Genomic DNA, 21,217 nt, shown 5'->3' on the forward strand with positions numbered 1-21,217 from the left:
AAAAATAAAACGGCTTAAGTCTTTCCAGACTGTATGATGTTTCTGTGGACAACCCCAGGCTAGATATACTGGCTGTTCCAGGCCTAAGCAGTTGTTTATACCCGTGGACCACCCAGCCATGGATGGTGCCGTAACCGTTCTTAACTATTATCAGTCCCAGCCAAAGCAGTGCCCTCTTTCATCTATTCCAACCCCCAAATGTCTTTCATAATGTGTAAGAGAATCACTCTGGGGTCTCTAGGAACTGTTCATCGCAGTACTGTCTCCAAGGTCCCAGCAACCCTTCCTAAAAGTGTAATCGGTCTGGGCATGTATGTCCCAGGTCTCCCATGGGGTCTCCACAACATAGGCAAGCTCCTAAGTCTATCAGCCCCATTTCAACAGCCGTTCCCTCGTGAGGTATGTGCGATGTAGCAGTTTACGTTGAATTAAGGGAAAACGGAAAGGCGATCACGGCCTCCCTGGGGTTAGCTGCCGCTTTGATCCAGCACTAATTCTAGTGGCCCCAGATCATGCGTCCATGCTTCCCGCATTCCAATTATGGGCTATGGCTGGTTACGCAGCAACGTTTTCTGTGTCTATTTTTGAAGCCCTACTAACTCTTGCTGCGGTATATGTTCCCGCTGTCTGGTGCTGGTGATAAAATGACTAGTGAAGAGATTTTATTTATATTTATTGTTTGCAGCTCTATATAGTGCAAACCCAACCCAAGGGCATTGAAGTGCTTTACCGTGCACTAGATGACATTACACAAGATCAAATTACATTTTGTACGGGGATATTAAGTGATTTGCCCAGAGTCCCAGGAAGTGGAGCAGGAGCCGGGACGCAAATCTGATTCCACAGGTCCAAAGTTGGCAGCTTTGCCCCATCTCCAACACTGCAATCGTGCTTTGACCGCATATTACGTACAATCACAACTTTGCTTCCTTGAGCAAGAAAGTGTTCCTGGAGTGCCCTCTATGATTTTTTTTACACAGACATACTCACTCAGACCCTATCACGTGTAGGAAGTCAGCACTGAGGGTATGGGAACACAATTTCATACCTTGGCATGTGAAATACAAACTAGGTTTCGCTCTCAGGCTAGACTCCAAGTATAGTCAACCTTAATATTTATAACAGGAAATGGCCAACAGTAATACAATGATTCCGAGAAATTATCTATCTAGCTCACTAACATATGCCCCTATCTTTTTGATAATGAAAATAAACGTGGGTGGTGATGTTTTTTTTACATGTAATTATTTATATTAATAAAAAAATGCTGGTTTCAGGGCATGTTTGAAAAATATTTACTGTACATTTATTTGAGGTCTCCTCTGAGTTTGCACTCCTTTACACAAAGGACTCACCACGGTGGCTCTTGGTATTTGTATGGAACTGTTAGCTATAGATTTTCACTATGTAGATGAGAAGATGCACATATGTCTGCACATTCACCCCCCAACTTAGTTAGGCGAATAACTCAATTTACGGAAATATTTACTCAGGCCAAAGAGTAGATCTGCATGAATCCTTCTCAAAGCCCCAAAGTCAGTTTGTCACAGTGACTTTTGAATACTTAAAAGCCTCATAGCAAGCAAGATTAAAACATCACGAGCAACAATATGAAGCCAGTTCTTTGAAGAAGAAAGGAGATGGTAATGAAAAGTCCTGGTCTACCCCTAGTAAAGTTTTTAAAACGTATTTCATCATTTGTATCAAACACTCTGAAAATGAAATCGCATATGCATGCCAGCCGGACAGGTAACCAAATAGGAGAGAATCAAGAGACATGGAAAGTTACAAAAAATTTTTCAGTATTTTATGAAGCAACACGAGAGTGAGAAGTTGGTGGATCTCGAGGTGATGCATTCCGCTACCGGGGGGCAGCACAAAAAAATCTGTGGTCATCCCTAGGCTTCAACTTAGTTTGCACAGTGTGACGCCAGCAGGATCAGGCACTCGATTGAAGGGAGGGGATGGATAACACATAACTTCAGTGGCAAATGCTTACTTTAAATCTATGCATAGAATTTTCTAAAGGTATAGGACAAATGTTTTACATTTATTGTTAGTAAGGGATTTCAGACTAAAGACAGGGCAGTTCACAATATAGTCACTTTGTGCGTAATTTTGTTTTAAGAGTTAGCTTGGTATTACTCTATTTTACAAGGTAACATCAAGGGTCACCACGAAACTACTTAAAAGTTGATTGTATCATGTGCTTTACATGAATGTATAAGGAAACAGGAATGTTAAAATGTGCTTGTGCCAGTTAAGGAAGTGGCTCGTTCGACTGAAGTAGTTCAGTAATGTCTTTCAATCAGGCATTACCATTAAAGCATTATAATTACTGAAATGCAATGTTACTTGTTGCACTTTAAATACAAATTCAAAGGGCAAATCTGAGATGATTCCAGTTTAGAACGTGTCTTTTACCAAAACTTTATTTTCTTTTGTTTTGGTGAGATTAGCCCAGAAAACATTAAACTATTTTTCTTAATCAATTATAAACAACGGTACAACACAGGAACCACTTTAACGTGGGGGTCACGCTTGGCAAGGTCTCACTTGCCCCATCACTACAATACTTGTTTGTCAACTTTTACTACCAAATGTCTATAGGATATGGTTAATCCGATATACTGCTGGATGTAGTTTATTTGACCACTGTTGATAAGAGTAACTTTTTACGCCTACCCTTCTGCTACAACAGATCTCAAAGCAGCAACAGTTCATACATTTTATCTCCAAGAACAACTCCGAAGCAACAAATCTTCTGCTCAACGTACCACCCTTACTGGCTACGGAAACACACACACAACGAAAATTTACAACTGGTGGCTGCTGCAGAGCCATCCAAAACATTGGCCTCATTGTAAGATTTGGAGAAGCACAAAGGGGGGCTTGTAGAACCCAACAGCCCAACCACAAAGGGCACTGAAATATATATGCAAGTGTTATCGAATCTACTGAGAGAAAGAATAACGTTAACCACGTAAAACCAACCATAAATTGCCTCGCAACGTATACAGTGTTTTAACACCCACCCACCACCAATAGTTAGATAATTGTGATGTAGATGCCTTGCTCCCATTTAAACACAGTTAAAATGCCGAAAAACGTAATTTACAGCATATGTTCCTACTCTCGGATGGTACCCATAACTATAAAAGATGTCCGATGAATCTCTTTATTCAAGCTGGTGAACATCAGATACCACCAAATGCTACCTCTTTCAATCTCCATAAGAATGAAAACAGAGTACAATAATGGATTGAAAATGAGGTCTTTGGTTTCAAGAGTAGATGCCACTCAGCTCCAGAAGTAAAATAAACGCAAACTAAAAATAAGAATAAACACTTTTGCACACAAAACTACAACGTGGTTTATTTTAGCATTTGTCTCCTAAAATGGTTCACAACCTACCTTCTTTTTCTTTAAGCTAAATACTAAAGTGTTCTAAAATGTTAACAAAAGTATTGCTTAGTCTTGTACCACGAGCCTTCTCATACTTTTTTGTTTCACAAATGAACATACATTGAGTGGCAACTTCCAAAAACCCCTCCTTATTATAAAGCGAGTAACCCTTAGCTTGCTGGGATTTTCGAGTCCGTACTTGCATTGGTAAAAGTAAAACTTGGTGTCCCAGAATTCAACAGTTCATTTGCTAACATGTGAGAGTGGCTTAAGGAGTCCTTTACATCATTGAGCCAGTTTGCAGCTATGAGTGGGAAGGCTAACATATCAGCAGTAGTACTGTAACCAGTGAAAGTGTAGGAGACAGGCAGAATCCCCACTTTAAATACTAACATCTTGAAAAGACCTACCATTAGAGAGCGCCTGTTGGAGTTCATTTTCTTCTATCACTCCACTTCGGTCTTTATCAACCCTACAAAGATAAAAGAAAATATGTTACATTTCTGGAAGCCAGTGACTTCCCATTTTAAGAGCCTGATGCCACAGTTATACAGTGCACAAAAGCCAGCAACACAATGACAGACAAATGGAAATGGGCATTTGTTCGCTGAAAAACACAATAAATAGGAAGTGGAAAGGCGAGAGCTCTTCATCTAGTAATCTGAATGTCTAATTTATCTACATGTGTAAGGATTTTAACTCAAATAGTGAGAGTAGTCTCTAGCTTCACATTCTTAACACAAGGAGTATCTCTTAATTTTGTGAATTCTGGTAGAAGTCAGTATTACTACATTATTTATTGTCTAAACTGCAAGTTAAAGCAAGCACTGGCAAAGCCATCAGCCTTTTGGCAATTCTCGTTTTGTTGTGGTTTTTGCAAAACTTTATTTTTCAGAAAGCAGACAGGCCCTCGTCAAACTAAACATAAAATTGGGGGAGGGCAAAAATGTTGTTTTGGCCTCAAAACACACACTGTCATAGGTACTCCATTGCACTAAAAGGAACTACTTTGTGTGTTAATGTGTACTTTGTGAAAGGGCAGAAAGCCATAACTCATAGTGAAGCCTGCTAATGGCTGAAGTGGGCTGACCCATTGCATTTTGATACATGCTGGAGTGGGCGTCAGAAAAAAGTGAATGATCGACCCACAGACCAATGGACAAAGTCTGGCTTAAAACACCTGTAGGTAAAAATCAAAAGGTCTTGGTTAACACAGACTAAAAAAAAAGCAATCGGTCTACATTGGTGGCTAAGAAAGAAGTAAAGAAAAAAGTGAAACAAGAAAGAAAGGAGTGAAAGGAAAAAAAGTACAGGAAGCAAAAAAGAAAGAAAAACAAGGGATTAAAGTAGAAAAGAAAGAAAAAAGGAAGGAACTATGGAAAGAAGAAAAAACAAGGAAGGAATTAAAGAAGGAAATAAGGCAAGAAAGAATGAATTAAAAGGAGGTAAATATGGAAAGAAAAACAAATGGAAAGGGAAGAAAAAAGATAATAAGAAGGCACGAAAGAAAAGAAAGGAAAGCTGGAGAGAAAGAAGGAATGACACATGTAGGGTTGCACAGATGCAGCACCATCGTGAGGTTATGCCCAGAGGACATGTAAGCAGCAGTCCGATAAAGAAATTAGCATTGGCAAGATAAAGGAACTGATAACGCTGGAATGTGCCCTGTGCTCTCATCTGATAGAACACTCAAGAAAGGGGGAATAGCCCTGGTACAGACAACAAGATAGGGCCCATCATAGTGTCAACTTACACAATGTTTTTCATTTAAACAGACTAAGACCAAACATTGAATATATTGGTCTGTGATTTTGTATTATTTTGTGGTCATTTATGTTTTTTTACCACATTCACCAATATTATTTTTTGATGTCAAAAGCAGGGAAAACACTTTTTAAGGAGCATAAACAAACATTCAAAAACATTTTTTCAACATAATGTGAATGTGAAATACATACGAGGACAGTACAAATCCGTAAAAAAAAAATCATAAAATGTCCATTTGAAAAGACCAGTCATCAATTTTAAACGAATGCAGCAGCAATAATGGCAACCCATTTTGCAATTAGTGAATTCTGTTTGAACACTGCTGCCCACTGGGAACCTGTGTTATGACTCCAGAGGTTGGAGATTATCTATCCGCTCCTTTTAGATTAGAATGTAATCAATTGATATGTTCCCATGTGGTGATTGTGCAGACACGTTTCGATCCCCAATATTATTATTGGGGTTCTCTTCAGGGCATTGACTGGTTGTGTAATCTGAAATTTTAAATTAAAAAGTTTTTATTTCCTACCCTTTTTCTTAGGTCAAACTTGAGCATTATCGCTTTTTAAACTAACTTTTTTTGGTACCTGCCAGATCTTCTAACTGGGCGTCTTCGTCTTAACTCAAATGAAGTCTAGGATTCTGTGCTATATTTATTTGCTACCTCTTACCAAAGCACTTGGAACCGTCTGTGAGTTTACAAAATAGAGCAGACATTGTTGGAGTTAATCATCCCTACATGACTGCTCTTTTCACATTAGAAATGTTATGATTTTTGTTTAATGGATTTGTACTGTCCTTGTATGTACTTCACATTATGTTGAAAACTTTTTTTGAATGTGTATGCTCCATAAAAAGTGTTTTCCCTGCTTTTGACATCAAAAAATAATATTGGTGAATGAAGTAAAACAAAAAAAAAAAATGGAAGTTCTGGTTTACCTTTTTTTGTTATATGTAAACACCATACCAGATATTCTTACCATGTGTGGTAACTTCTCAATATCTTGTCTCGAATTGGAAGATAGTGGGCATTTCGCCCAGTGGTATTGTGCAAACTCCATAAAATAGGTTTAAAAAAACAAATTACTACAAAATATATATTTTTTTTAAAATCACAGACCAATATACTCATCTGTTAGAAAGCATCTTGCATATAGGTCAATAAACAAAATCAACACTAAAGCTTTCCCCACTACCAGCTTCACCTCCCGCAAGACTAAAGGGACCACTTGGGGAAAAGGATCGGACACTGCTGCCAACGCTGCCCAGAACTTATGCATGCAGACGGCATGGCTGTGCTTCGGCAATCGTCTACACACCTCCCTCTTCTGTCTCTCTGGCTCCTTGCCACATCTAGTTCCACTTCGTGAGCTCAGCTTTTTGGACTTGGCCCCCTTGGCTTGTGGAATTGTACTCAAATATACCCCACCATTTTGGAACTATCTTCTATTGACACACATGTCCTGGATCTGCCATCTTAGCGACCTTTGTCCTTTCCTCCTCCCCGCTGGTCTCCATCTGGGCAACCCTTCGATCGTCTCTCTTTTCCATTGATCTGATCCATGTTTGATTGTTGTATCCTCTGGTCCCACCTCCCTTCCTCTCGCTCTCACTTTCCTGTCCTAATCTGCTTTCCTTACCCTCTCCTTATTGTTTTCCCCCTTTTCCCTCTCTGTGTCTAAGGTTGTTTTTGTCTTCTCTTATCCTGTGCTAATATTGTTGTGCCACTGTGTTACGTTGCTTCATCATATGTCTTTTTTGTCATTCCCGAGTTCTTGTGTTTTTAATGTTTAACATTGTGTAATGTATAGTAACTCTCTGTAACTTGCTTCGTGCTGATACTCTTGTAAAGCGCTCTAATACCTCCGGGTCTAGCCAGTGCTATATAAAACTCATAAAATCCCAAAATCGTAGTAAGTGGCTGTATACTGTAGTGTGCGGAAGCAAAATGTGAATGACTCATGAACCACCAATGGATAAATAAAGGTGGTTGAAAGAGCCTTTTTTAAAGTATATTATATATACCATTTTGGTAAAATCAAAAGGTCTTGGCTAATGCAAGACCTGAGAAGATTTTCATTTAATGCAGCAATCTAGATTACTAAAATCAAGTGCAATTACTCCAATACCTTTAATTTGATTCTACAGGTTCTAAATAGAGACTTCTCACCAAACCAGCTTAAGCATTGCAGATGTCTAAAACACATTTAACTAACCAACACTGTCTTCCACAGCCACCAATCCACTCCTTTCCACCAAGTAACATGATTCTAAACAACAACCACCTCCACCACCACATCCAAACTGCACTTAATAACATCTTCCCGCAAATCTCTGTAACCCAAATGGCATTGTAGACAAACAATAAATGGTCATCCACCAGGAATTGGTTGTACGGGCGAGAAGAGCTATAGTAAATACACACGTTGCGAGACAATAATATATATAAAATATAACACACTCATTCACAGTATCAAAAAGTTTGATCTTCACTATTATTCAAATCTAATACTCTAATCATAATTATGATGGCATGCAAGACAAACAATCAAGCATATGGAGGGCCACAAACCAAAACCACTTCACACAATGTTTTGTATTGAGGTTTAAGGCTGGTATCTTCATGTTTGAATTCGTCAGATGAAGAATTGAAATTCTATAAAATATATATTTTTGGACAAAAATATGGATTACTATCAGTGAGTAATATCTGGCAGCAGTTACAGGGTTAATACACCGTGATGACTAGAGCTTTACTTGCACACTGTGGCCAAGTATCTGTACCTCAACTACAATCAAACAAACAGATGATCTAAGGGAAGTGTTTGACATTGGTGACCACACCATGCAGTGGGCCAGATTATGCCCACTTCTTGAGCCACTTAGAAACAGAAATAATAACGCTCCCATCCATCACTTATATTTAGAGGAGACATTGATTCTCACTAAAAAAATAATCCTAAAGAACCAGATCATGCAAAGCCTACAAAACAAATTGCACCAGATTCAGAAGTCCCTCTTCCTGCAGTGCCAGCAAAGACTTCACTTTTGAGTTCGACTCAACTACAACGCCTGCATAGCACAAAGTATCATGCTCAGTGCAATCAAACCTCCTTAACAGGGCGATATGAGAGCTCTGGAGGTAGAGCTAATCAACAATTTTAAAACTGGCAGCTAAAAAAATAAAATGGATACATGTATTCTACGTAACAAAGGTGAACTAGTGGTTAAGGAAAAGACTACCCCTACTAAGAAGTCCTGGTTATGGAGATAAAACATGTATAATTTTCAAACAGTACACTTTGTCTCTTAACATGCTTATACTTCAACTATTAAACGCTGTTCGTGACCCAAGAGGATGCTCTGCTGGTTTTTTTTCCCCCTCTCTGCATTTGGACAAGTGAAAAGAGCAGACATCAGAGTGGGTGTGGCCTATTAAAAACTGGGTCATGGTTGGCTGGAAGAAACAATAACCTGGATGCTGCACTGTTGGGGCAGTAAGACAGTGATGCAATGCGAAGTGTGCAAACTACACTGGCCGGCAGGTCAAAGGGAAGAGGGCACGGAAGGCTGCCAGCTTTTTGACCAATTGTTTGGCGTTGTACTGCGAAAAGATGGTTAGGTTTGCAATTAGAAAATCAGAGTAGCAACAAGAAATAAAGGATATAAGAAGCTGGTGTCTGGTAATTTTGGAACCAAACAGCAATAGGACATCCACAGCAGTGACAGGGTGAGCTCAATAACTGACTTTCTGAGAGCAACTTTACCACTCCAAAAGGTAGTTAACTACAGAAAGCCTCCTAATGTAAACTAAACGGCACAGGCATTATGCTGGCTTGGAAAGGTAAAACTATAAAGCTGGCAACAGTGTAACGGCAGCAAACTATAAAGCACTTAGTTTTTCAGTCTGGCCTACGAAGGGTATTGGTCTAGCTAGTGTTTGAACCAGGACTGGTCTTGGACTTGTCCTGCTTTGGGAGCATGAGAAGGGAGGGTGGGTGACCTTCAGCCTAGGAGAAGTAGGAGATATTTGGGAAAGGTTGGGTAATTTCTGCTCAAAATTCCCTTTTTGAATGTGGTATCCACTTCTTGCCTCACTCATAAGTCATACATTTACAGCACTAGGCGCACTTTCTGCCTGTAAAAAAACTGCACTGCTCCCCCCTTAACACTTTGATTAATGTTTAAAGGGTTCTCTCACTCATTTGGTGTAATTTCACTATTTCTGCAGTATCCTATTTTACTTATGTTACTATCTGGATTACTGACCTCCTATTTTCACCCTTCTGGCATACAGCACACACAGCTCCAATGCCCCCTGTCTACGATGGCAGTATGGGAATGCCTATATACTATAAAGCATCCATAACTCCCAACAGGACGATCCTACATCCTGCAGATGTCAATAGGCAGAATATCTAGATATCAAATTGCGAAACACATCAGTAAAGAGTAGACATGCATTGAACACCTTACAACTACACTATACAGTGTCAAGTTGGCAGGTTCAACAGTAACTTTAGCCTCAAAATGACAATATGGAACACTTTACAGTTGATATATCTGCAACAGTAAAAGCAAGCGACCACTGGCCTGGAACCAGGGAAACTAGCACAAGACAATGCAAACACCCTCAAAGGTTAGTTTCGCTTTTCCCAGAAAGTCCTGAGGGGTACCGCAAGCCAGAGTTCTTGGGTCGACTATGTTCAGGAATTATAACTGAACCGTGTAATCTTACAGAACGTGGTCATTTAACAGTGCTTCCCAGGGTTGTGCCTCTTCTGTTCCTGGGTGTACATGACATAGCATATACCCACTTTATTTAACGGTGCGTCCATGGATTGGGTCTTGGTCTCATCTAGATGTACTTCATAACATAATCCCTGAAGGACTTCACATATTCATGTGTTAAACACTCAAAGGCTCACATTTAGGACCTTCCTTACCCACTTGTAAGGGATATAAATTGACTGCTATGATTGCTCCTGGATGTGGGCAGATCTCACCTACTAGGTTTGATCCACAATCAGACATGGACTCAGTATGGCTAGATTTGGGGGTGGGGGTGGGAAGGGGCTTACACCTTGTGACATGCATGCCAACATAAGTCTAGGTTTCTTGCACTGTTTAGCATTGAATAAAAGTTTCATTTTGGGGGGGGGGGGGTGAGGGGAGGTTGTCATGTATATGCTTGGCAGCTTCCACCTGGTTGGCTTTCTTCATGGTATATGACAATACTTAATGTCACAATAGTTTGTCCAGGTTAATCAAAATGCAAAAAAGTTAATTTCAGAGACATTCACTGCATCATGTTTGAAACATATCTATAAGTATCACCCAACAACTCCTCTATAGGCCAATCTACAGCCAACACTGTATAAACCATGCACGTCAAGGGGGTGCTGAAAGCCTGATGCAAACTGGAGCTCTTTGTGGTCTTATCAGATGTATGAAGCACTATATAAATGCTGTAGTAGAATACAATGAGGCTACTGCCCCACTGGACTACATCCCCTTTTCCTACGTGGAAACACGTGGAAAAAGGGGTGTATCCAATATGGACTCACAGACTACTGGAACATTTGGAGGATATCCCTGTTTTGCAGTAAAGGGCAAGTAATTTTTAATAATTTATTGCTTAAAACGGAGCAGAAAATGGCATCAAATCGGTGTCATTATGTTTAGGCGACTCCAATATTTCCTCCCCTTTTTGGTCACACACTTTATTTTGGTCCTGACGAAAGCCTCTTGAACTAACAGAAAGGCTGAAACTAGTAGCCCTAAATCTCTGAAGGTATACAGAGGTACATTTTAAAACCTCATGCAGATCCAGATGATGTTTTTACCTATAACCTAAAACCCTTTTATTAAAACTTTTATAAGGGTTATTCCTAGAGGCATTTTTAAACACATAACTGCACTTCACAGAGCACTTCACTTCTCTTACACAAACAACCTGCTCCGCTGTAACTCAGGCGTTGAAGCACAGCTGGATTGCACTAGGTGATCCTGTTGTGCCCAGATGATTAAGCATGCCACCTACTAGGTAGGTGATTGGGTGAGGGGTTTCCTAAAACAATTTTCAGTTGTTTGCGCTCCTTTCTTCGAAGGTTTTGGTCAGGACCTATGACCTGAGAACCTCTAAAAGGACTTGTCCATTTTGTTTCTTCATGTGCTACTCAGGGAATAGGACAAGTTAACTTTTTCCTTACTCTCCAGTTGTTTCTATATATCTACTTAGGATAGCTCCAATTGTGGAGGTCTCGCAACAGCAATGAACGGGGTTAGAGAAACATGATCTTAGCCAGTTGGTATCTGTGGGACTACGTGTAAGGAGTAATTTAAATCAAGATTCTGCTCTCCTAAAAATAGCTTTAAGAGCTGCAGGCTTAAAACATTTGTGTTATCTGCTGAATTGCTCTTTTTTAGGTTTCGCCCTGGGCGTTGCAACTGCGAAACCTCATGATCCTACATATGTACTTTGGTTCAGCCTCTGTCTACCATTGGCTAGCTCCATAAATGGAGGCTGGCCATTGGGAGACAGAGGCTGTCAATCACGCTTTCTCTTGAAAACGCGATTCGGGGGCGTTTCGCGGCGTGTTTTTAAGCCCCGCCCCTTTGTCCTGGGCCGCGCTGTGATTGGCTGCCGGCCCGGGACACCCCCGTGACGTCAGCCAATCACAGCACGGCCCGGGACCTGACTTGTTTTGTTTAGACGCACATTTTTTTCATACACTGATGTACAAGATCACTCCCTGAAATCGCACCATCATCGCCCCAACTCAAGAAATAAGACTCCTCTTAATAACCATTCGTACAAACTGAAGTTTTTGTTTGCAGAAGAGTCTTAAGCTATTGTTTTCAATGCATTAGATTGTGTAAACACAGCACGTTACGCATGGCTGTATTTTCATGGATAATCAAAGTTTTAGAATGTAGGCTTGTGAACGCTCATAATTTTATCACCAAGTTCAGGATTTTTTTATAGATACTTGGGCAACAGGGAGGATTATTTTGGTTTCCACTTTTGGAAGGCTTGTGTTTTTTGTGGCAGATGAGCGAACAATGTTCCGTTGGGAGCGCAAGGGTGTCCACTTCTCTTTCGTACGGAGCCAGTATAGGACAGTAGGAGGATACATGGAAACTTTGCATATGCATACATGTACTTGGGTATTTCATGTTTTTTTGTAAATATTGTAAATATTTCATACCCAATGCTAGGATAAAACGTGATAACGCATGGAGCACAATCACTTGCGTATCTAAAAATTGCTCCCTTAACTTTCAGTAAATATTTGATCATTTTAACCGATGTATGTATGATTTGTGCCCGCCTCTGTTCAGCGACTATGCATGAATCCTGCAACAAGGGTTGTGATTAGGGTGCGAGGGCCAACGAAACTGGATGAAAGATTCTTCCTCGAAATCAATCTAGTGCAGCACCTTGAGCCAACAATAGGAACGCTGACATGTAATACTGCCTACAGTAGCTCTGCTCCTGAAGAGTTAGTTTGTTTTTTCCGAAATGTTTTGCAGTAAGTTGACTGCAATTTGTTGCCAGTCATTCCCCTTTAAATCTTACAGCGTTTCCACATCAAAGGATCCCAAAATAAAGAAACCTGCATTCTCCTTAAAGTTTCCACTGCAGTTATTTTCCTAGATTTGAATGCAGTGACAGTTTGCTTCAGCTCTTTCCCACACTACCCTGGAGGTCGTAATAACCCGCAGCGAAAAGGAAGCCTTTACCTTTCTTTTTACTGCCGCATGAGGTCCAAAGTAACTACTTTGCTTAGCATCCCAGACTTCGGTCCAACGTAATATTCCTAGGTTCTGGTTTTGGCAGCACTAAAGAGAATTCTTTACATTAAAAAACAAGCATTTACAATGCAACGGTTTCGCCTTTGGAAAAGTTAGAGCTATTGGCAATGTAAATGACAATGCCATTTATTTATCTGTTTTCAAAACCAACACATAAATACACATTTTGTCATTTACAATGCCAATAGCTCAAACTTTTCCAAAGGCGAAACCGTTGCATTGTAAATGCTTGTTAAACACTTGTTTTCAGAAAACCTTAAATGTTTCCATTGGCTGGAGTCTCTTGCAATCGTTTTAAGGCCACCAAAGCAGGAAAGGCATGTCTGGTGGAGGAACTGGAATGACTGCTTCCAGTTTGCCTTCATACGCGAACATGTATTTTTAGGTGTTGTGAAACACTATCACTCAAGAAGTGTGCTACAATAGATTGCTGCCTAATGTTGCGGTTACCAAAGTGGGACAAGACAACACACCTAATATCGGAAGGAAATACAGCATATCTGCACGGTCTTAAGTATATTTAAAGAAGACTGTTTATTTAACTGCTTTAGCCATGCTATGGCCCAACATGACTAAAAACCAGTTCCATTTATCTTCATCCAAACCGAGTTGGACACTAAATAACAAAAAACGCGGGCAGAGCGAGGGCAGTCTGGAGATAGAGAACTGTAGAACTAGAAAAGGAAATTACTTACACTTGATCCTATATCCCAGCCCCCTCTCTTGAGCCTCATGAAAAGAGTTACAACAATTCAAATGACTAGGTTGGGGGTTGTAACTAAAGAAAAAAAGCAGAACTGACACCCACATGCAAAATATGAGTCTGTAAGACAAAAGGTACTGACTTGAACATAAATGCAAACTGTAAAACATTTCTGGACAAGGTTTAGTCTGGACAACGAAACTGTAAAGGATTTTGGAGAAGACCCGTGAACTAACAAAGCTTTGGAAGCAAGATTGCCTGGATTATGCATCCCTATAGGATGGAGAGGCTCTCTGACTGATTACTAAGCTTCTAAAGTTCTCTGTTACTGATGGATGAACTGTCAGGAAGTATGGCGAATTTCCTACAAAACCAGAATCGTTCAATTCTAACAACTGAAAGGCAGTCAAACCCTGGAAGGTTACTAACGGAATTACACTGTTCATAGTAAGAAGGTCTTACCACGCTTTGGGAAGGCTAGACCATTTACATGCATGAGTTGTGAAAAAACTGACACTTGGTCTATTTCTTTTTAAATGAGGTGGCTCCAACATCAACTTGCACAATGAACCCAAGTTGCAAGTGGGGATGAGATAGTTAAGTTCAAACTTATGAAATGCCTTATAAGTACCTAAACTGAGTGATCCCCCCTCCCACAGTTAACAGTTCAATGTTTTCCCCCGAAACCCACAAAATAGACCTACCCCAACTGGGAACACAGTCATGGACCCTATACACAAAGATTTACGGAGATAGGGATGGGGACTAAACACCAACCCACACCTCTGGGAAAGCCATACAAGCAGGCGCCAAGACACGCACAAGGATAAGTAGAGTCCAACTGACGGGTAACCCTCATTTAATCTCACTTTATCCTGCACGTGATATAGGATGTATGATGGGATTAATAATAATAATAAAATAGCTTGTAAAGCGCCTGGTTACACTAGCTAGTGTGTCCCCGCGCTGCGGCCAGAAGACCCTAATGGAGGTGCAATAAGAATCAGGCTGAAACATAGAAGGTTCTATATCTGGAAGAGTATGTGAACAACAAGGACCCCCTGGTACAGATACGTATCCTGGGACAGGGTAAACAATGTATGTAAATTAACACTCCCAGGCATAAATTGCAACAGTAACACAATAGAGTGAACAAACAAACTACTAGGGTTTCAAAAAATATACATTTTTAATTCGAATAAGAATACAGTTACTAACAATCAGTACAATGATTAAAATTAATAAAAAATCCTAGGCTGATATATAAGGATTCACAAAACAATCAGTTTTAAAAATAAAAATTTAAAAATCAAAAGAGGTTGGGTGGTATCCGGTCGACGCGTTTCAACATAAAATTATGTCTTCATCAGGACATTTACCATCCAATTTCTGTAAAAAAGATTATAACAGATTTTTAATGGTAATACTCTAGTAGTTATGAATTTGTTACAAGTTTCTATCGGTTTTACACATATTTGGTATCAATTATGATATACCGCTCCTTATATATATGAGAAACACCTATGCATATGTCAGTTGATAGTCCATACATGTCAGCGACGAAATTCATATCATGATAAATGAATTTTATGCATTACCTCATTAGCCGACCTTATTCTTAAGTATATTCCTGTTTCTTAAAACATCAGTTTAAACAGCGGAACATTCTCACTTCTTTTAAGTACATTGATTTTAGCTCACTGATTTGGCTAGATGTATATTCTCCATTACATGCAATGCATATAATGCACATAATCAACTTAATTGTCTTCTTTTACACATGTCTTTTTTAGCTCAACATGAGCCCCAGTAAAATTAGATTTGAAAGGATAGGAAAATAGAAAGAAAGAAAAAGATAATACAGGAGAATCACCACAATTTATCCATTTATGCCGATCCTGTCCATAAGTCCAAGGTGATATCCTGACCATGGTACAGTGCCTAAAAATATTTACTACACTCAGAGTGCACTTAAGTAACTGGATGGATTCTATACATTTTGATATCTTACCTAAAGTTAGATTCACGTACTCGGTGTACAATTTTCTCTGTGTTTCTAGCTGTGTACTTTATCAATAAAATCCCAAACCAGAATGGGTATTTACTTAGCAGTTATCTAGAGGAAACAAATTAACATATAGATAAACTCTGCATCCACATGGAGGTTTCTATTTAAACTGTTTATGAACCCATTCAAGGATTTTTCCACTCAGAAAGTAACAACTAGCTACTAACCTCGGAGGTATATAATTATTGTTTTCATTAAGGGCATTCAAATCCCAAGTGTCTACGTTCCAACGAATAAATACAGCCTATAGGGAAGAAAACATATATCAAAGATATATTACAAGATTGGTGTGGGCTTCTTTTTAATCCAAAAACGTCTTTTAACTGTCTTACCACAAAGGGGATTTATTCAAGCCTTCTCCCTCCGAGGTCCTTTATATCAATCAGGTGTAACAACTTAAAAAAATTATGTTCAATAAAATCCTGATAGTAAAGAGAAAAGGACTTGTTAGCGTAATTTAAATTAACCTACTGATCTAGATACAGTGCCAAACCGTCAATTCTAAATGTCACTCACCCAGCTTTAATTGAGCCGATTATATCCGGTAGTTAGGTTCAAAAGATAAAATCAGCGAGAGATTGTAACATTCTTCTGCTGCGATCACAAGTTTCTAAAAAGAAACGAGGAGCAGCCCGTTAGTGCCTAAATTAGCAAACAAGTTCCCAGGTACACTTGTGTGTGGGTATAACCAACAAGTCTTTTGAATTAATGTTATCATGCACCGGAACTAAATCACCCGAGAAGCGGGAGAAGTTTCATTACATTATTTCTTGTGCCGCTTACCTATTTCTTTCCCCCGGGCTTTTTATTTTCGCGCCGTTTCCAAATGCATCCGTTTATCAAACGCGGTCCAATATAAAAGGGTACGGCGGTTAAGAGCTGATGCTCTTCTATTATATATATTCTTAGCAGACGCTCGCCACTCCTAAGGATATAAACGGAGAATCACAATACTTGCAAAATAAGGAACCTCGAGTTAAGGCGATTTTAAACTACCCCGTCCTAGCACACGCTTACCTGGAGTTTGCACGAAGGGACCGAATAGTGTCAGATCCTGCCGGTCGGTCAGGTATTCGAGGAAAAGGGTACGGCGGTTAAGAGCTGATGCTCTTATATTATATATATTTTTAGCAGACGCTCGCCACTCCTAAGGATATAAACGGAGAATCTCAATACTTGCAAAATAAGGAACCTCGAGTTGAGGCGATTTTGAACTACCCCGTCCTAGTACACGCTTACCTGGAGTTTGCACGAAGGGACCGAATAGTGTCAGATCCTGCCGGTCGGTCAGGTATTCGAGAAAAAGCAGCCCCAATTGGTAGTTGGGACCTTCTTATATAAGGGAGAGTTTCATTGGTTCTGGACATGTTTACATTCTTAAAGGGGAAGGCCCCAATTACTGAAGTATATGTTGTGAGTGATTTAAAGGCATTTATCATAAAATTGCATTCTGCCAAGGCAAATCATTGTTAAGGCCATGGCTGAATGTCTTTAGAGAAAATATCCAAAAAACCTCGCGTTTTTTTCTTATTTTCTCTCCTCCTTTCGTGTTTGGTGTCTGGATCTTCTCCAAAATGCGCCACCGTATGTCTGATGGAGCATGTTTGAATTCAAGGAAATGTGATGGTAAATGTCCTGATGAAGACATAATTTTATGTTGAAACGCGTCGACCGGATACCACCCAACCTCTTTTGATTTTTAAATTTTTATTTTTAAAACTGATTGTTTTGTGAATCCTTATATATCAGCCTAGGATTTTTTATTAATTTTAATCATTGTACTGATTGTTAGTAACTGTATTCTTATTCGAATTAAAAATGTATATTTTTTGAAACCCTAGTAGTTTGTTTGTTCACTCTATTGTGTTACTGTTGCAATTTATGCCTGGGAGTGTTAATTTACATACACTCTATATCTGGAAGAGCCATGTCTTCAGTTTTTTCCGAAAAATGTTCTCAGATTGTTCCATCCGAAGATCCTGTGGAAGGCGCTCCACTGTTTAGCGGCAAAGTAGCGAAAGGATCGACCCCCCCCCCCCCCCCCAATTCTCATTCTTTTCATTACTGGGACTTGAACCGGTCCCGAGCCCCAGGATCGTAAGGTCCTGGTAGGAGTGTAGGGGGACAGTAGGTTGTGTAGGTAGTTCGGACCTTTCCCCATCAGGATCCGTTGACTAATGCAAAGGGCAATAGAATTCTTTTCTTTACCGGGGAGCCAATGTAAAGTAGCTCTGGCATTTTTGGACGAGGCTCTTCTAGGGAGCATCAGGACTAGGCGGGCAGCCGCGTTTTGAATGTATTGCAGTCTTTGAACGCTCTTGCTACTAGCACCTAGGTAGAGTGCATTACCGTAGTCCAAGCGAGCAGTGACAAGAGCGTGGACTAAGGTTTTCCTGGCAGCTACCGGGAGCACATCTAGGGTCTTCCGAAGGCCTTTCATTATTCCAAAGCACTTCCCGGCCACAGTCCTGGTGTGGTGGTCAAAAGAGAGCTTAGAGTCTAGCCACATCCCCAGGTTCTTTACCTGTTCCTTAGGAGTGGGGGTTGGGGGTGGGACCCAGAGTCTGCGGCCACCACATTGGTGACCAAATCAAGGGAGCCTTACCCACAACAAGGACCTCGATCTTGCCACCGTTCAACTTTAAGCAGTTGTCAGACATCCAGACTGCCAGTTCCTGTAGGCATGTTGAGAAATTAATGGCTGCTTCTTCCTGAGATTGGGATAGAGATACTACTAGTTGCATGTCATCCGCATAGGACACGACACTAATGCCGTATTTTTCAATGATATTAGACAGAGGGGCCATATAAAGATTAATAAAAAGCGTGGGGCTCAAAATAGAGCCCTGGGGGACCCCCTGATCTAACCTGATGTTCTTGGAGTAGTACCGCCCTTGAGATACTTGAAAGCTCCTGTCCTGTAGGAAAGAGCTTAGCCATTTCAGGGCCAGATTGGTCAGTCCTCCTTCCTTGAGGCGCTGACGGAGTATGGGATGGGCAACGGTGTCGAATGTGGCGCTAAGGTCAAACAGAATCAGTGCCACCGTCTGTCCTTCATCAACTTATCTGCGGATGGTTTCTGTGGACAGAAGCTGCGCCGACTCTGTGGAATATGTTGCCCGAAAACCCGATTGCGTGGGGTGTAGTAGGCTAACCTGGTTCATGTGTATTGTTAGTTGAGCGTTGACCGTTTTTTTCGCCAAGGTAGGAGTGAGATCGGTCGTAGATTCTTCAACTGGCTAGCGCTTACTGTGGTAAGTTGGCCTGGTATATGATGTTCACTATTCTAGTGGTCACCTTGCACCAGTTCAAACAACCCTTATGGTGATGGTTGTAAGTCAACCTTATAGACCAGCTATCCTAGGAGTAGCGTGGACAGAACAGTCTTAGGCTAAAAGACTCTAGAGGGCGTGTAAAGCCAGCTGTTTTACCATATGTAACCCCATGAATATCAAATGAAAGGACCCCACACAGGATATATATAAAATATATATGTATTTATTTCGAACACACTCCTCTGAACTCTTTATAAGGTCAGAGGCCAAAGCACATAACAAGACAGTTATTATACGTTAAGTTGCACAATTTACGATTAGGCCCTAGGGGCGAAGCAAACCATATATCAAGAAAGTGGTATAAGTACCACCTCACGAGAAAAGGAAAGGCCTAGGGAATCGCTGGGGCTACACTGTCTTAACAATAGTTTAGAGGTAGGAGGCCCACAGGCGGCGCGTGCAGTGTCTCTACACACACGCGGGATTCAATGCAAAGTCAATGGGAACTTAGAAGTTAGATTTAGAAGGATTTAGGACACTTCCGGTTTAGCTAGGAGGAAACAACTAGAGACTTAGACACTTGGATAGTCAATACCCTTGGGAGCACCGAAGTTCTCGCGTTACCTCGCCCACGGACGGCTAGTGCATAAGTGTGAAGATGTGTCGGGTTTCGGCGTTGGATCCTATGGAAACCTGAAGAAAAGAGGCTGCAGGAGACCAGGAGGAAGATGTCCGGGTGGATCCAAGGGTGGATAGAGGATGAAGAGGACCTGAAAGCAGAGGGGACAGAGTCTGGGTCACTAGCCAGTGACCGGGTGGAACCAGGAAGGAACCAGACGACGTCGAGGAGCAATCGGGTGCTGTGTTGAAGCTTGTCTTGGCAGCCACGTGGACCAGGAGGCGTCGACGACAACCAGGTGCTGGAGACGGACTGTCCCACGAAGGATCTCGCAGATGGTGGGGTCGACTTCCGGAATGGAGTCAACAAGCCTTGGCAAACGCAGCCCACGCATGATACAACAAAGGCTTCTGGTGCAGACCAGCAAGGTCTGAGGTGCTTCACCTTTGCAGGGAAGCAAGGTCCAGTCTGGAGCAACCAGACCAGCGATGTGGTTCAAAAGGTTTGTCATCACAGAGGCTACTAGCCAACGGGCCAGCAACCGGACAACGCGTCGAGCAGAACAAAAGCAGAAGGGCCCCACACAGAACTCGTGGAGTGTGGGGGGGGGGGGCTGATCTTCGTCGCAGATGGAGCTCAGGATCGGGGCTTCTCAATCCCCAGTGCACAGATTCGAGGGTACCTCAGGAGGTGCACAGGTAGCAAGTTGCAGGCTTTCCAAGATGTCAGGTCCCACGTGTCTCGTCGCCTCCACGGATCCCAGCTATGCTGCAGTCGTGAAGAGAGGGTCAGAGAGGTCTGGAAGTCTGGGTCTTGTCAGGCTCTGTGCTCAGGTTCCGGCGGTACCGTCGACAAAGCAAGCCGTTGATTTTCTGGATGGTGCCCGGTTGCCCAGGGTGGTCACTCCTTGGCCACAAGGGAGATTCTTCAGTCTTCAGCTTCAGCAGAATGTCGAAGGTCCAGAGTTTTGTGTCAAGTTTCAATTCAGGATTAATCTAAAGTCTCAGGACTCAGTTCCTACCTTTATACAACTAAAAGGGGCTGGATTACTTACTAGGTCCCTCAAACTCTTGTTCTCCATTCCCCGATATATCTCTCAAGCCCAAATCAGACTGGAATATGGATTAAAAAAACAGCAACCAGCCAGACAAGGCGCGTTAGTTAAATATTACTGGAGGATGAGAGCTGCCGAAGAGAACACTTTAGAACATCGTTGTTGGGTGGAGATTGAAATGCAAACTAGGCTACAAAACTCTATTACATCAGTGTTAAAAAATTCGCTCCAGGCACTCCAGTTAGAGGATGCCTGGTTGACCATCACAACGTTCTCAGGATTTAAAAAAATCGTGAATAATACGATCAAAAGAACATCCCTACTAACTGATAAAACTGCAATCGCAAAAGAAAATCACGCTTGGGCAGTGATACAATCGTACCAGATTCTTAAACCTCAACAGTACCTGTCTGCACATTTCCCATATTACAAAAAGCATTATTTAACATTGTTGAGGCTGGGGGTATACCCTACGAAGGAGCTAACCCCCAAATGGAAACACACATGG

The 21,217-nt window shown here is 41.2% G+C and overlaps 1 protein-coding gene across 2 annotated transcripts in view; it reads right to left on the reverse strand.

The window, feature by feature from the left end:
• The window catches only part of PDCD6 (programmed cell death 6), a 142,763-nt gene that overhangs the window by 53,358 nt on the left and 68,188 nt on the right, over window positions 1–21,217 (reverse strand). For both annotated transcript variants that reach the window (XM_078687788.1, XM_078687787.1), the window contains exon 2: window positions 3,816–3,877. In XM_078687788.1, the coding sequence (XP_078543914.1) occupies window positions 3,816–3,877 (62 nt within the window). The remainder of the gene's footprint in view (window positions 1–3,815; window positions 3,878–21,217) is intronic.

The sequence above is a fragment of the Lissotriton helveticus genome, chromosome 4_1 (assembly GCF_964261635.1).
Source record: "Lissotriton helveticus chromosome 4_1, aLisHel1.1, whole genome shotgun sequence".
In the NCBI taxonomy this organism is placed as follows: Eukaryota; Metazoa; Chordata; class Amphibia; order Caudata; family Salamandridae; genus Lissotriton; species Lissotriton helveticus.